Source organism: Osmerus mordax, chromosome 1 (assembly GCF_038355195.1).
Source record: "Osmerus mordax isolate fOsmMor3 chromosome 1, fOsmMor3.pri, whole genome shotgun sequence".
NCBI lineage: Eukaryota > Metazoa > Chordata > Actinopteri > Osmeriformes > Osmeridae > Osmerus > Osmerus mordax.
In genome coordinates, this window is record NC_090050.1 from 22,849,091 (window position 1) to 22,865,036 (window position 15,946).

Sequence of the window (15,946 nt, forward strand, 5' to 3'; positions counted from 1 at the left end):
ACTTAATTTTTGTTCTGTTTTTTTTGTTTAACTCCCACCCAGATTATTCATTCACTTCCAGTCCATAAATACCCACACCAGCGCTCCAAGTATGACAGAGTAATCTCACTCTTAGAAAGAGTAGATTGTTATGACTTTTTTGATCTCTTGGAGGTTATTGCACAAATTCTTACTGGTGTAAAAGCTGTGCTGGTGCAACTGACAGAGCTGCCAGAGATCCTCTGTCGGGCCTGTCCGAGGAGGGTGTGGCGAGCCGGTTTGATGCAGTTTCAAAGGTCTTCCTGGGTTTATCCGACCGTCTGAACATTTAGTTTGTACTGGAAGGAGCTGGGAGATAAGGCAGAAGGAGATTGACAAATGTATTCCAGCAATAAACTCAAGTCACAGGCACAGTGAGGGCCAGATGAATGGAAGCTGGTAGGATCTTGGTGAGGAAGACAGAATTGAGAACTTGAAACAATGGGTCAGGTCAGGTCAGAGACAAGCGAAATACCTTTACAACAAGCATGTCATAAACACATATTTATCTATCTGTCCATTCATCCATCTATCAGAGATGGCAAAAGTACACAAATCCTTCACTCAAATCGAAGTACAGATACTCATGTTTAAAAAGACACTGATAAAAGTTGAAGTACTGACTACACTTTTTCACTCAAGTTAAAGTAAAGAATTGTGGGCTCTGACATATACTTGAATAAAAAGTAGCCATTAGTGTCACGCTGGTAACTGGCTGGACCTCACATCATATTACAGTAATACATTAGTACAAAAATACATTGTTGGTGTCCTTTTTGACACCAACAATTTCGAACATCTCCCTCATATATGGCCATGGGTGATCAGGAATGTCTCTATTCTCAGTCATGTCGACATCGCTAACTCCCTCTGTCTCATAACGTACCTTTTTTTCTAACCTTTATTTTTCACACACAAAGTGAAAGGAGAGGAGAATAAAGATGCCTAAAACAGAGTAGATTACAGCAGAGCAGAGTACAATAGAATACATTAGAGTATAGTTCTCATTAAGTATTCATCAATGATGGCAAGTTTTTTTGAACGTTTTTAAAAATATATATTTTTCAAACCTTTCAAAACTTTTTTCAGACCTTTATACGAAAATACTTTTTTCAAAACCCTTGTAAACCTTTTATTCAAAATCTTTTTTCTGAAAGATTTTTTCCAACTTTTAGAAAGTAAGAAGTTGAAAGTACAGACATTTGTGTAAGAAATGTAAAGAGTGAAAGTAAAAACTTTCTCTCTCTGACATCTTCAACTTTCTCTTACATTTCTCAATCCCTGGGTTCCAACAGCAGGAGTGTGTGTACTGTTCTCTCTGTTACTAACGACCTGCCACAGCAGCTGTTGTGTAACCTGGATGGGAGGCTGTGTGGGGCGGTACACATCACCCGTCCTGATTGGCTGAGAGGAAAGCTACTCCCTGCATCTGCAGTATGTTACGGAGGTATAGTACAGTATATAGGAAGCTGGAACTGAGGCATAAACTGGTGGCAGGTTTGCCAACAAATGTTCTGTGAGAAGCGGTGGACTCAGACACACACAGTATGTGGTACAGAGCCTGGCTGACCTTCTCCAGATGGAGGGAAACATTACATTACATTTAGTCATTTAGCAGACGCTCTTATCCAGAGCGACTTACAGTAAGTACAGGGACATTCCCCCTGAGGCAAGTAGGGTGAAGTGCCTTGCCCAAGGACACAACGTCATTTTTCACGGCCAGAAATCAAACCGGCAACCTTCTGATTAATAGCCCGATTCCCTAACCGCTCAGCCATCTGACCCCCAGGAAACAAGTACTGAAGGACTAAAGCAGGTCAGGAGTGGATCGTTATCGGCAGCAGTCTAGTGAATCATAGTTCAATGTACAGTAGTGCTCTATGACAAAAGGAAACATGAATGATAGGGTCGGAATCCACACACTGTTGTTTTATGATGTGGTTTTGATAACCAAAGGGATTGCAAAGTGTGTCTGTTAGGAAAGCCAAATGAGCATAAGGGCAGCTTGGGCAGAATGATCTACAACAGTCTGTATTCTGCAAAAAGAATCAGGACACAAGCAAGGATGGATCTAATTCAGTTGGCAGATGGCTGATACCGCTGTTTTCAGTTCGTCCTCCGAATAAGCTGAAACTGACCTCAAGTGTAATTTATGGACACTTATGAACCCATTGGCAGTATAGATCTGAACATATGACTTTTTTTAAATATTATTTTTAAGATGGTGAAAGATAATTCTTCTTTCTAGGTCAGGGGTGGACTGTCCTGCATGTTTTAGATGTTTCCCTGCTCCAGCACACCTGTTTCAAATGAATGGGTTGTTATCAAGCTCTGTGGAAGCCGGGTAATGACCATTCATTTGAATCATTTGAACATCTAAAACATGCAGGACAGCGGCTCTCGAGGACAAGGGTTGTCCACCCTGTTCTAGGTAGTTAACTTTTGTGTGTCATAATACACATGATAGCATTTATGTGGACACATTAAAATCGCATGTCCTTTATCGTGTGTGTGTGTGTGTGTTATTCACAGTCCTGTTTGTCCCCAGATAGACTGTGTTTTGTGGTCAGAGGTGTTTCAGGTGGTTGGTTCCCACTGGGCACAGACATCATTATAGAGCCAATCAGTCATGGCTCTCTTCCCCATGGCAACAGCTGAACTTCAGCTCACCTTAGCTTTTTATAAAGTTGTCCATTCTGGCAGTGTGGGCCATAAAACACATCTTCATCGAAACTGACTTTCTTTAGTGGCTGTCCGTCTACATGATCCTTATGTGTAAACAACAGTTACCTAGTGATGCAAAATACTGCGTTTGTTTGCATGTTAGACATGTCTTATGTTTCATCATGAGGTTGTAGCTGACTATGACTGAACAATAATGTAATATTACAGTGTCAAACAGACAACCTGAAACTGTAGCCAGCATCCATGTTTGAGGTACCACAAACTGTGAACAATAAACTGAAGAGTCATGGCTACCTTTTAAATAATCTCTCTTTTATTTGGATTTCAGTCAAACAATACAAGAAAACAGCACAAAATACAAAAATAACTTAATAACATCATAAAACGCAGTCCTATACATGGATAGAGGTGGACCCCCATTACCATGACCACAGCCAGAGACCGGTTTCATGGCGACAAGGACCCCCTGTTTAAATGCCTGTCAGAGCAGGAAACTGTTTTTTTATGCAAATATAATAAGTTAATGTTAAATAATACAGACAGATGATTTAGAAATGTATCACATTGCTTCAAAGTTACAGAGATGACTAAGAAAGCCTGGTGACTACATAAGCTGGCACCCTTATTGTTCTGTGATGTTACTGCTACTCTACCCGTCTCCAGGTTCAGGAGGGGCTGCCCTGTGTACGCAGCCTGGGAGAGGAGCTAGGTTGGAGACAGGAAGGTTCCTGGCACTCAGAAAAGAAAAATAAATCGCAAAAAGAAAACGGACAATAACCAAACATCTCCCTCATGCCCTGACTCACCCAGGTCAGCCAGCTATATCAATTAGATAATCTAGAATCATCGCTCTGCTACGTCGCAAGTGACTAGAGGTCAAAGGCACTTCTCTCTCTTATTCTCTTTTACTCCTCTCTCTCTCTTTCTATTTCTCTCTTTCAGTCCTCCCTCTCTCCCCTCACAGCTGACGGACCCTATGTTGCAGCATCTCCAGTTGCCTGGCGACCTCTTCGGGCAGGTCATCGTTGACCTGCGTGTCGAAGTAAGCCCTGACATCATCCACCTCCTTCTGCCAGAAGGCCTGGTCCAGGCCAAACAGCTGCTCCAAGTCCAGGCTGCTGCCCAGACCCTGCAGGTTCAGGGAGCCCTGGCAGGGCAGGTAGCCCACAGCTGAGGGCATGGCCCCAGCCTCGCCGGACAGGCGGCGGAACATCCAGTCCAGGACCCGGATGTTCTCCCCGAAGCCAGGCCAGAGGAAGCCTCCAGTGGTGGACTTGCGGAACCAGTTGACGTGGAAGATCTTGGGCAGTCTGGCACCGGGACGGTCGGCCATGCTCAGCCAGTGAGACAGGTAACTGCCGAAGTTGTAGCCGAAAAATGGGCGCATGGCGAAGGGATCGTTCATGATCGCCTTGCCTGGACAGGAAAGGAGGAGAGGGAGAAAAGCGAGAAGGAAAGAGAAGAAGGAGTTAGCACTGGGGAAAATATATTTCGGTGTCACTATGTTTGTAGCCATTTCATTCTGTGGTGTGGAGGTCAAAGTTCAGACTCACCTCTGTGTTCCGCTGCAGCGGTGGCCTCCGACCTCATGGCCGCTCCCACGAACACGCCGTGTTGCCAGTTGAACGCCTCGTACACCAGGGGCACTCCTAGAGACAGAAGAAGAAAGAGTTAGGAGGGAGGGTTCTAGAACACTGGCCAGAGCAATCTAATCTTCTGTTCCATTCCATTTCATCCCATTATCATTCATTCCATTCTATCTATTCTGATTACATTATGATGAGTCAGGCTCACATCCCAATGTTACTCCACACAGCGCTGTCGGTACAGAACTGACAGCTCTAGAACCGTGCTCACCCTCTGGCCTGCGTCCTCCAAAGATGATGGCCTCGATGGGCACGCCCTCGGGAGACTCCCACTGCGGGTCGATGATGGGGCACTGTCCGGCCGGGGTGCAGAAGCGGGAGTTGGGGTGGGCGCACGGCTCACCTGGAGAGGAGAGGGCACAGGAGAGGTCAGCTTCTACAGCTACTGTACTGTACCGTCACATTTCAACATGTGTAGGACGATGGAGGAAAGGAATCTGATTTGTTCAAGAACTAAAACAAAACGCTTCCGCTTTTGCCCGTCCAGCCATTCAAGTTGGGTCCAGCTCGTCATAAATGCTTCACAAGAATGGTATAGTAATCAACATTACGCTGATTAATTGATGTTTTTTGAACGATTGAGGTACTGATGAATCATAGACCTACCGTCCTGTGGCGTCCAGGGCAGGTTCTTCCAGGAAGTGACGGAGACCCCCTCTGGTAGTGCCTGGTCCATGCCCTCCCAGTACACACCCCCATCGCTGGTCTCTGCTACGTTGGTGAACACGGTGTTCTTGCAGATGGTCTCCATGGCGTTGGGGTTGGTCTTGACCGAGGTACCGGGGGCAACACCGAAGAAACCGTTCTCTGGGTTGATGGCGCGCAGGTTGCCTAGAGACGAGAAGGCAGGGAAGAGGAGGACGAAAAAGAGGAGGAGGAGGAGGATGAGGATAATGAGGAAGAGTTGAAGGCAAGTTATGAGCAGAGTTCCAACCATCTCAGCTTAGAAAATACCAGTCATCTTGTCCTATTATGGCATAAATGCTAACAGTCTAGTACCAGTTAGAATCTGTACATCAACTGCATCTTGATCCAGATGATCTAAAGAATGATCAGAGCCGGCATGAGAAATCAAGCTAACCTTGTCACCGGTCTCTCACCTTGGTCATCAAACTTCATCCAGGCGATGTCGTCTCCGACACATTCCACCTTCCAGCCGGGCAGAGCGGGGCTGAGCATGGCCAGGTTTGTCTTTCCACAGGCGCTGGGGAAGGCTGCCGCCATGTACTTCTTCTGGCCCGCTGGGTTGGTGATGCCCAGGATCTGCATCAGGAAGACAGAGGCTGTTACCATGGCGTCTGCCACAACAACAAATCGTTTTTTTCTCTCAAGGCCCAGGTGGGTTGTAACTCCTGGTACTGCTACTCTCGAGAGTTACTTCTCCAACGAGACATTCACGACAGGACGGGCTGCTGTGCTTTCCGTTCGTCTTAAGGCTTCGTCTTACCAGCATGTGCTCAGCCAGCCAGCCCTCCTCCTTGGCGATGCGGGACGCTATGCGCAGAGCGAAGCACTTCTTCCCCAGCAGGGAGTTCCCTCCGTAGCCGCTGCCGAAGGACACGATCTGCCGGCGGTCGGGGATGTGGCCGATCAGGGTCAGCTCGGGGTTACACGGCCAGTTATTCACCAGGGGACCTGAGGGGCAGGAGGAGGGGTAGATGAGGGGCAGGAGGGGGGGCAGGAGAGGGGTAGATAGATGAGGGGCAGGAGGGGGGGCAGGAGAGGGGAGATATAGTTTAGTTGCCACTACAGATTCATATTGACAGTGCAGAGAGCGTTGGATTCGAACGACAGGAGAGTGCCTGATTAAATGTGTTGTCTTTGCAGATTAAGTCGAGCTTAACTTACTTTTGAGAGGCAGGGGGCAGCCAACGGAATGTAGACAGCGTACAAAGTCCCCCCCTCCCAGGGCAGTTAGTACAGCCTTGCCCATGCGGGTCATCACCCTCATACTGGCCACCACATAGGGAGAGTCGGTCAGTTCCACTCCAATCTTTGACAGGGGGGAGCCCACTGGTCCCATGCTGTAGGGGATCACATACATGGTACGTCCTGAGAGAGAGAGAGAGAGAGAGAGAGAGAGAGAGAGAGAGTTACTACATTGTTTGTACAGGTAGTACTGGATATATCTAGCTACGGCTCAACACTTCTGTGCTGATGTTAAGAATGCTACCAAACAGCAAGGCAGGTTTTAGACTCCCAGAAGACAGACTGTACAGCCGGGAGCAGAGCATGCAGTATTTGTACATTGCTTTGAACACTAAGCTTCTGCTAACCCATTGCTGCGTCACACATCCTCGAGGGTTCAGGCTGGCTTAGGTGTAGTTCTATAGGCGTACGTCAAACCCTCTGTGACACTGCTTATAAAATAAAGGTCTGTACAAAGAAAATGTGATTTGTTTTGGGTACCTTTCATGCAGCCAGGGAACCGCAGCGTCACGGCCTTGTCAAACTCCTCCTGGGACATCCAGCGGCCCAGCTGGCTGACTCCGCCTCCTCGCGGCGAGGGCACGGTGTCCCGCTCGTTCTGGGTGACAATGACGGTTTTGCTCTCCACGCGGGCCACGTCTCTGGGGTCTGTCCTGGCCAGCCAGCTGAGGAGGGGGAGGCACAGGGAGTCAGGAGAGGGAGGCACAGGGAGTCAGGACCCTGGGTCTCTGGTCGCATACAGGGTTTTAGCATGACTGGACTGCAGTCTGGTATGGTGAGCCAAATGGTGACATTTATGTTTTGACCTGAACATGGTCTCTTTTAAATAAAATAAATACTTTTTTGGTGGGAGTCGATTCCTCCTCAGTCTAGCAGGGATTAATTTACTTCATTCTTTCATCATGAGGCTACGGTACTGAAGAATCATCTAAATCGCTGCTAAGGAAAAGCTAAGTAAAATACAGCTTCCACTGGGCCTGTATCCCTCCCCGGCCCTCCCCAGCTGTGGCGTGAGGTGGGCTTCAGCCAAACGTGCTGACCTACCAGTTCTCATATTTGGTGAGCTTCTTGATCATGCCCTGCTCCTGAAGCTGGGCCAGGACACTCCGGTTCTCCTCCTCGGACCCGTCGCAGATGTGGAGCGCCTCGGGCTGGCACAGCTTGACGTTAGCCTCCACAAAGTCCCTGACGGCGGGGCTGAGCTCGCTCAGGTCTCCCTGGAGCAGCCGGGGACCAGCCCGGTTCTGGGACGGGAGCTGAGGGGCCATGGTGCTGCTGGTGGAGATGGAAGAACGAGGAGAGGAGAGTGGATGGGTTGAGCCCTGAGGGAGAGGAGAGAGAGAGTGGATGGGTTGAGCCCTGAGGGAGAGGAGAGAGAGAGTGGATGGGTTGAGCCCTGATGGAGAGGAGAGAGAGAGGGTGGCGGAGAGGAGGGGTGAGGAGTGCGGGGAGGAGAAGAGAACAGAGAGAAATGACAGGAATGATCAGAATGATTTACAAGTAACATTCTCTATGTACATTCTGTAGATGTCTCATGAAGATTGAATGTTCCAAACAAGCAAAGCAAAACAGGATCACCCCATGCTAACAATGCCATGCTTTAATGCCTGTCATATACAGCTAATAGGATTTTCAATGGAGATGGTTAAATGCAGAACTAATAGATAACTTTGTTATAACGAATCTGATCTTGTAGAGAAACACATGCAGAGTGTGCAACTAGTGGCACCACACTGGGTAGTCAATCTGAATGCAAACAATTCCGCCAAATAAGAAAACGGCAGACAATATTAATTACCTTTTCTTCTTTCTTGTTCACAAGGAGTCAGATGAGTTTCTTCAACGTTGTTCAGAGACTCAGGTGATCGTCTCTTCTTGCTGACTTGTGTCTTCTCTAAGACGATCTCTCAGCCTTTATACCCAGGGATGCCCGCGGGGAGGAGGTGGGACAGTGGGGACTCGAGCTTCAGGACATTTGCATAAACCTGATGTATCTGCTTTGGGAGAACACTCCGTCAGTCACTAGTCAATTATTAATTACCAATATTGCGTCGTTTGACGGAGTTAATCAAACAACCGCGAGTATTTTGTTCTTTCTAACTAGGAAATGATTGTCCACTGCTGCGTGCGCAAAACGAATACGCAATGCACCCCTAGAGAGAACAGTAGGGGTGCATGTGGGAGTTAACTTTGACCCACATGTTAAATGATGAAAGAGTGAATCTCGGTGCATCAGTCCGTGACGTGTTGGTCTTTGCTTGCCTCGTGTGATTGACTTGATGTAAGGGGCTCGCCAAGATGATCGAAGATTCCAAGAGAATCTGGAGACCGAAAATGCTGATTCGTGGCCTCATCTCGGGATGAAGCTGGATTATGCAGATCCATTCTCTTTTGGCCACTTAAAAATCCTCAAAAATTTCTTAGTAAAACAAAATACATATTTTTGGTTACCGAGAAACAATATGAGTATTTTTTACAATCAAGCAATTTAAATAAATTATTTATTTATTTATTTAACTTTAAATAATATAATGTTACATTCAAATTCCTTTTAAATCAAAGTACATTTTACTACCCCCAAAAATTCCTGTATAATCTAGGAATGGGATGTGTGCTGAAAAACTCATTATCTTTTACATCTGGCATGTTCAGTTGATCCTACACTTACCATGACTGCTAAGCACATTGTACACACATGTGAAATACCTTAAACACTTTATTCCTGAATCCTGTACCCAATGTCTGAGTTGGTCTCCATGCACAATCTGTCTGATCCAGGGAAGAGCATAGTGGATCTATACAGTGGCAGAGTGTGTTGTCTTCTGACCATTATGCGTCTCCCTGTCAACAACTCTGTCAGCGTGGTCAATAGGCCCGAACCAGCCATGCCCTGCTGGGCTTCAGTCATATCAGACACTTCGACCCCTCCCGTCAAAGGTCCTGTTTGTTTTAAGCTGCAGTGTTCTCTTTCAAGAACCTAAGATGATACACTAGTAAAAAAATAACTGTGTCTGCATAAAATCACCATCTCTCCTAGTGTGGCCTGTTCATTCATACTGCATGTGGGAGACCATACTGTCAAAGAAAAACATGTTTGTTATCTTCTATCTCCAGAGGCACATTGCCTAACAAAGGCTTGTTTACTGGTTACAGAGTGAACATAAATAGCAGATAATAAGCCAGCCGGATGAGTTTCATGACCATCTTGCTCAACAACAGATGATAAGTTATGCTTGTCTTTGAGATCGGTAAGTTCAGACCAAGGTGTTGACATGAGCAGTCTATCTGTACTCTGCACAGATCAGGCCAGCATGGAAGTCTGGACCAAAGTAAATTCTATAAAATAATATATTTTATATTCTCTTATACAGGGCACACCAACCATGTTCCAGAAGAGTTTGTACAGGATGGTACTGAGGATACCAAGAACAGGGTTGGAGAGCCAAAATTCAACACAACAAGAGTTAGTGGTGTAACATTTACTTCAATTTAAAAAACTTTAACTTTCTTCTTCAATAATTGATCAACAGTAATGAATATGTGACTGCATGCCATTTTCACTTAAAATAAGTGACAAATAATTGAATAAATTAGAAGGACAATGTTTGATGTTGCTAAATTACTGTGATTGCAGTTCCTCATACTGTATGTCCTGTCCTACAATCTGTGTTTTGCTTTCTACAGCATGACACCAAAATTGCAAATGGTCACTTAAAAGAAGTGTTAACTGCGTTTAAAAACATCACTGTCTTGTACTATTTTGTTTTTGTTCAGTTAAAGTTCTGTTCTCGTATCTCCTCTGAAGATAACCCCCAATAAACCTATGGTAGAAAAAAAGCCTTGCCACATGTTTATAGACTGCTAAGGACAGATATAGGATGAGTATATGAGCTATGCTGAATACGGTCACATGTAAACATTAACACGTTTGATCTGAGCCTTCTACAGAGCATACATAGGTGTACTGGTATACAGTGAATCCACTAAACAATATTTCTCAAACAATCTGAGAATGGTCTCTTTCGCAGAAAACAATAATGTTTTTATTGCAGTTTAGTAAACTCATTGTTATATATAAAATATATATATATATAACAAAAAAATAAAAATAAATAATAATTTGTGAATCGATATAAATCGCTAGAAGACTGAATCGCGATTCAAATGTAAATCGATTTCCCCCACCACCACTAGACAGGATACACCCTAAGAGGTGTACATTAGCCACAATGCTCATTTGGCATTCTGCACATTGCCTTTATTACAGCGCTTCCTAGCGGATATTCCTAGAATTACGGTATGACTCGTTTGTCTTCTGGTGAGACTTTTATTTTGAAACCTGACAATTCCTACTGTAAAGCGCTAGCTGAACGGTACTGCAGTGTTCCGCGTGTTTACATGGATGGTGCGCCATGAGCGCTGACAATTCTTTTGAAGACCTTACGGTTCCTTTAAGAAATCTCCTTAACTCTGTTCAGTGTGTACGAGACAGAGTCAAAGGTATGATAACCTTGCCAGCTACCTAGCTGAATAACAGGAGTTGTAGCCTTAAACCTTGGGTTGCTAGCTAGCGCTAGCTGTTGTACAGTAGCTAGCTGCTTTTAGAACACAGTTTGACTCAACGACGTTAGCCAGCATGTTGACAAGCTAACGTCATGTAGTGGAGTGGATGGCTAAAGTTTGGCTAGTAGCCATCGTAGTTTAGATCTGTGTGGGTCAGATTGCGGTTGATGTTTGTGCTTTCATATTGCCAGTATAAGCACAAGTCATCTCGTCTCCTGTCTCATTGTCAGGACGGGTTAGGGTTAGCAGTCTATCTGTCAAGCTGTAACACACAGGCCAACTTATCATCAATAAAAGTAAATAATTTTTAACACAATACGTGATGCTTTTGTTTACAGATGGGGAGTCCAACGAATCCAATGGGGGGTTCAACCTGGCAAACTTCTGGGATACGCTGAGTTGAGTAATTTCCCACGTAGGCAATGCAGGCGATCAATCCCCGATGTTCTCATCAATAGGCTATTCTCTCCATAGATATATCTATGATTCTCTCCACCTCACCGTCATCCCGTCATCTTTTCATTCTCTCTCTCTCGCTCTCTCCCTTTCTCTTCAGATCAGGCTGCAAAAGCGGTCTCTCAGGAAGCTACCAAACTAAGCCTTGCCTTCTCAAAGCCCCCACAGCCCTCGCAAGATGTAAGACTACGTCGTTTGTGAACAGTAGCTTTTCCCTCTACACTACCCTACCTAATAAAGTCCTTTGATTTTTACGATCGTAAAGATGCAAACTCGTGAGGCAACATCAGACACTAAATCATCTCTCTCTCCACTGCTCATCTTGCAAGGATGTGGAGATACTGGCCAGGTCGATGCAGAAAAGTGTTCTGTCTCTGTCCACAGTCTACTACTGGCTGCCTAAGAGTCAAGGTAAGCTAACCCACCTGCTTCCTGACAGGCCCAGTGACAGAAATAATCTAACGCTATCAATGCCCGACTGGTTCTTATGCATTCAGTGTTGAAATGACCGTGCTCCAGTGGTGCTGTCAATCACTCCTGTGCTGTTCCCCCTTTGGTTCATTTGACGCTAATCCCCTCCCCCTCCAGGCATATCTCTGCGCCGGTTGGTCAGGGACGCCACATTGGACGGATTGGACGGAGTGATTCAGCTGGTGGAGGTCCTGCTCAGTTCTCCTCTGCAGAGGTACCCCAGAAACACATACACACATGGAATGGCCCAGATCAATGCCCTCATACACTATGGAGAATTACTATAGATCCTCACCCCTCTCTCTGTCTTTCTTGGTCTCTCTCCCTCTCTCTCCCTGACGGTCTAGTCTTTCTCAGGAGCAGCTGTCCTCCACTGGGGGGGTGTGGTTGGCCTGTGACCAGTTTGCTCACCTGCCCAGCGGTGAGTCCAGAACAGCAGCTGCTGCAGTGTCCTCACAGAACCAGAGTAATGACCACAGGCAACCTGCAGGTGGCGACGGTGAAGCAGAGATGACAAGACACAGCTCCCTTTTAACGTGTGTGTGTGTGTGTGTCCTAAACAGACAACCAGGCGGCAGTTGGGGGTCTGTTGTCCTCTCACCTGGGGGTAGTGAAGGATGCTATCGAGGAGATGGAGCAGGTAATGTCCAGAACTCTTTTTTTTGGGGGGGGGGGGAATAATTCCAGACCCTCATAAAGCTTGTTTCCTTATAGCTGTTAATATCATCCTTGTTTACACCATCCCAGCTCTGTATGCCTGTTCATGACATTCTTGTCTGCTCCCAGGCGCGGGCGGAGAGCGTGGATCCCCTGAGTAACGAGCTGGAGGACGAGGACGAAGAGGAGCCTCGGGGAAACATGGACACCTACTGGTCGGAGCGGGACCGGCAGGTGCTGGCGCCGTGCGGGGGGCTGATGAAGACGGCCGCCGCCTGCCTGAGGAAGCTGTCGGCCGCTGTCAAGGCCAGCGGCAGCGTGGCCACGCCCCAGACCGTGGCACAGCTCGATGATCTGGCCGACGTCACCAAGATGATCAGCCCTGGGTGAGGACCTCCTATGTGTGTGTGTGGTTGCGTGTGTGAGTTTGCTGGGACAGATAGAGATGTGCGTGCGGTTGCAGCTTCTCTCACACCGTCTCACACCCATTCACAACAGTTAGACGCACCCACACACACACACACTAGGAGTCACCAGGGCATAATTATGACGTAGCGATGAGCCTAACCCAGAACATGTCTCGGAAGATGTTCCTCTGGGAACCAGATCTCTATACCTGAACACACCACATCACCTGTTGTCACCTGTTTACCTACTGAAACACAAACAACATTTTTGGTACAAAATGTGCTACTACATGCATGCGTCCCACCTGACACAGGTATGATGCAACCCGAGACTGGTAAATGGTTTGTTTATATTCATCTCAGGACTTGGCAGCGGTCCGTAATTCATCTCTTTCAGCTGTGACCACTGTAGGAATGTGGGTGTGACTGGGAGTGTCTGTGAAAGATCAAGTTAGGGAGAGATAGAAAGTGATGATTCTTCATGCTGACGAGAGAGTGATGACACAGAGAAACTGATGTTGTGTGTGTGTGTGTCTGTGTGTTCGTTTTCCAGAGTCGATGACCTGGCCCTGACTCTCTACCCCCCCATGGACTACTCTGGAGTGGAAAACAATGTAAGACCTCTTCTTCCACCTCCTCTCTCTTCCTCTTCCACCTCCTCTCTCCTCCACTTCCACCTCCTCTCTCTTCCTCTTCCACCTCCTCTCTCTTCCTCTTCCACCTCCTCTCTCTTCCTCTTCCACCTCCTCTCTCTTCCTCTTCCACCTCCTCTCTCTTCCTCTTCCACCTCCTCTCTCCTCTTCCACCTCCTCTCTCTTCCTCTTCCACCTCCTCTCTCCTCCTCTTCCACCTCCTCTCTCTTCCTCTTCCACCTCCTCTCTCCTCCTCTTCCACCTCCTCTCTCTTCCTCTTCCACCTTCTCTCTCCTCCTCTTCCACCTTCTCTTCCACCTCCTCTTCCACCTCTCTCCTCCTCTTCCACCTCTCTCCTCCTCTTCCACCTTCTCTCTCGTCCTCTTCCACCTCCTCTCTCCTCCTCTTCCACCTTCTCTCTCCCTCCTTCTCTTCCACCTCCTCTTCCACCTTCTCTCTCCTCCTCTTCCACCTCCTCTCTCGTCCTCTTCCACCTCCTCTCTCCTCCTCTTCCACCTCCTCTTTCCTTCTCTTCCAACTTCTCTCCCTCCTCTTCTATCTCCTCTCTCCTCGTCTATCACCTCTTCCTGTCTCCTCCACCTCTCCTTATCTCTTCTCCTCCCGTTCTCACAGCTTTCTCTCTTTCCCAGTCCCTCATACACGCGTCTTTCTCCCTCACCGGCTCTCTCCTCTCTAGGGATGGGGATCGTTAATTTTTATCGATATCAATTTTCGAGACTACTTAACGATCCGAGACTTTATCGACTTTATCGATTCCACAGAAGCCTTTGACCGCTTAGTACGTTCAGCCATCGTAGCTAGCAACAAAATGAGAAGTAGGGCGTGAGCCAATTAAATTCTTCTTTTATTTTAAAGGCGGTTGGGTCTTTACAGAACCGGGTATCGATCCCCATCCCTACTCCTCTCTCATTCTTCCATTTTCTCTCTCCAGGCCTGCCAGCTGGCATCCATACTAAAGAAAGTTCTGGAGATCATCAGGTATGAACAAAAACCTGATAAACATGCTGTTTATCGAGGTACACACACACATATATACAAAATTGCACTTTTATACTGCAGCACAAATACAGAAGACAAAATTAATATAAAAAACAATATTCATATAAGAAATATTGGGTGCCCAAGAGTCCTGCACAGTGGTACACTATGCATATTCTTTATTGTCTATATACTGTAATACACAGATGCACTGTATCCCCCTTAAATGTAATCATGTAATCACCCCCCCCCCCCCACCCCCCCCACAGGTCCAGCCACGTGTGTCTGGAGGCTGATCTGACCTGGGTTCAGTTTCTAGAACGTGCTGTGGAGCACAACCTGCACAAGATCCAGGACCTTGTACAGGTCTCCATCTAGCAGCGCTGTGGGGGGGGGTGGTGGGGTGGGTGGGGTGGGGTGTGTGGTGGGGTGGGGTGGGTGTGGACGTATGTATGTATGTGTGAATGTGAACGACTGAGATAAACATAGCATGAGAGAAAAATGACTGTCAGCTGTGATGAAATATCATTTATTTTTCTCATGTTTGCCAACCCTTCATCAATCTGACAGTCAGTGGAGTCTATTTCCCAAGCAACTGCAAAATAAACATTTGCTAAGTGTTCACTCGCACTTGCTTTGTGCAACTATGTTTATGGAGTATTCATGGATCTATTTTTTTCTTTCGAAGTGGTGTTGCATGGCTGAAGAATGCAGTGCTGTGCCAAATTCTGACACATCAGCCACTGAGACAGAATACATTTGTGTCAGAGTGCGACTTGTGTAACTGGCTATGAATGTAGTGTATTAACAATAATTTCGAAAGATTCAATTCGTTAACCAAGACTCCGTCTGGTATTCTTTGTCTGAGTCTCGTGATGGACAGAGCAATCAGACATGGAATCTCAAAACAAATCTATTCGCATCATTCTGTACTTAATCTACTCATGTTACAGATCACACAGATCCTCTTTTTCGTGCTCATGTTTGAGGGGGAAAGAAAAGGAACGTGTGAGAACCCGCCCTCGTGTCACACCAAACGCTTGGGTGACATCACAACAAGGAAATCTGTGGTTTGATTCTTAGAAGTACTGGTTATTCCCCAAATGTTGCCCAATGAAGGACATACCTGGAGGATTAAAATGATTGACGTGCAGAAAGCTTCTGCCTGGTAGCGCTGGTCTTAGCAGAATGTGCTGCCTTGGTTGTGTAAGACAGAGACAAGTGTTTCTATGGCATCTATGCGGTGTTATAGAGTGCTACCTGACGCAGTTTTGTATTTGGTTTTGCTGAATAAACAGGTTGTTGTCACAAGATGGCCAACGTCTTTTTTGCGGTCTCTTGGATCTGTCTCCTCTGCTCTCATTGGAGGATCTATCCCTCCATACCGGACAGGAAGTCAACTTCATAAAAAACAAAAAATGTCAAACAAACATTTTGGTAGGAGCGCTTCACGGATTCAAAAAGAGTTTTTTTGAGGTGCTCT

General features: G+C 46.5%; 2 protein-coding genes across 2 annotated transcripts; one reads left to right on the forward strand and one right to left on the reverse strand.

Moving 5' to 3' along the window:
- Positions 1-2,994: 2,994 nt before the first annotated feature.
- On the reverse strand, positions 2,995-8,149 carry pck1 (phosphoenolpyruvate carboxykinase 1 (soluble)). Its single transcript, XM_067258271.1, has 10 exons — positions 8,077-8,149; positions 7,323-7,674; positions 6,759-6,943; positions 6,198-6,401; positions 5,797-5,984; positions 5,450-5,612; positions 4,956-5,180; positions 4,561-4,692; positions 4,257-4,352; positions 2,995-4,119 (listed from the first exon to the last, which is right to left on the reverse strand). The coding sequence occupies exons 2-10, from the start codon at positions 7,544-7,546 to the stop codon at positions 3,662-3,664; spliced, it is 1,875 nt and encodes a 624-aa protein (XP_067114372.1). The 5' UTR covers positions 7,547-7,674; positions 8,077-8,149; the 3' UTR covers positions 2,995-3,661.
- A 2,496-nt stretch (positions 8,150-10,645) lies between these two features.
- On the forward strand, positions 10,646-15,083 carry ccndbp1 (cyclin D-type binding-protein 1). The gene is made up of 11 exons (XM_067233379.1): positions 10,646-10,778; positions 11,180-11,239; positions 11,398-11,477; positions 11,627-11,708; positions 11,886-11,982; positions 12,116-12,189; positions 12,332-12,408; positions 12,555-12,811; positions 13,386-13,446; positions 14,417-14,463; positions 14,733-15,083. Exons 1-11 carry the CDS (start codon positions 10,691-10,693, stop codon positions 14,839-14,841), a joined length of 1,032 nt encoding a protein of 343 aa, XP_067089480.1. The 5' UTR covers positions 10,646-10,690; the 3' UTR covers positions 14,842-15,083.
- The last annotated feature ends 863 nt before the right edge of the window (positions 15,084-15,946 follow it).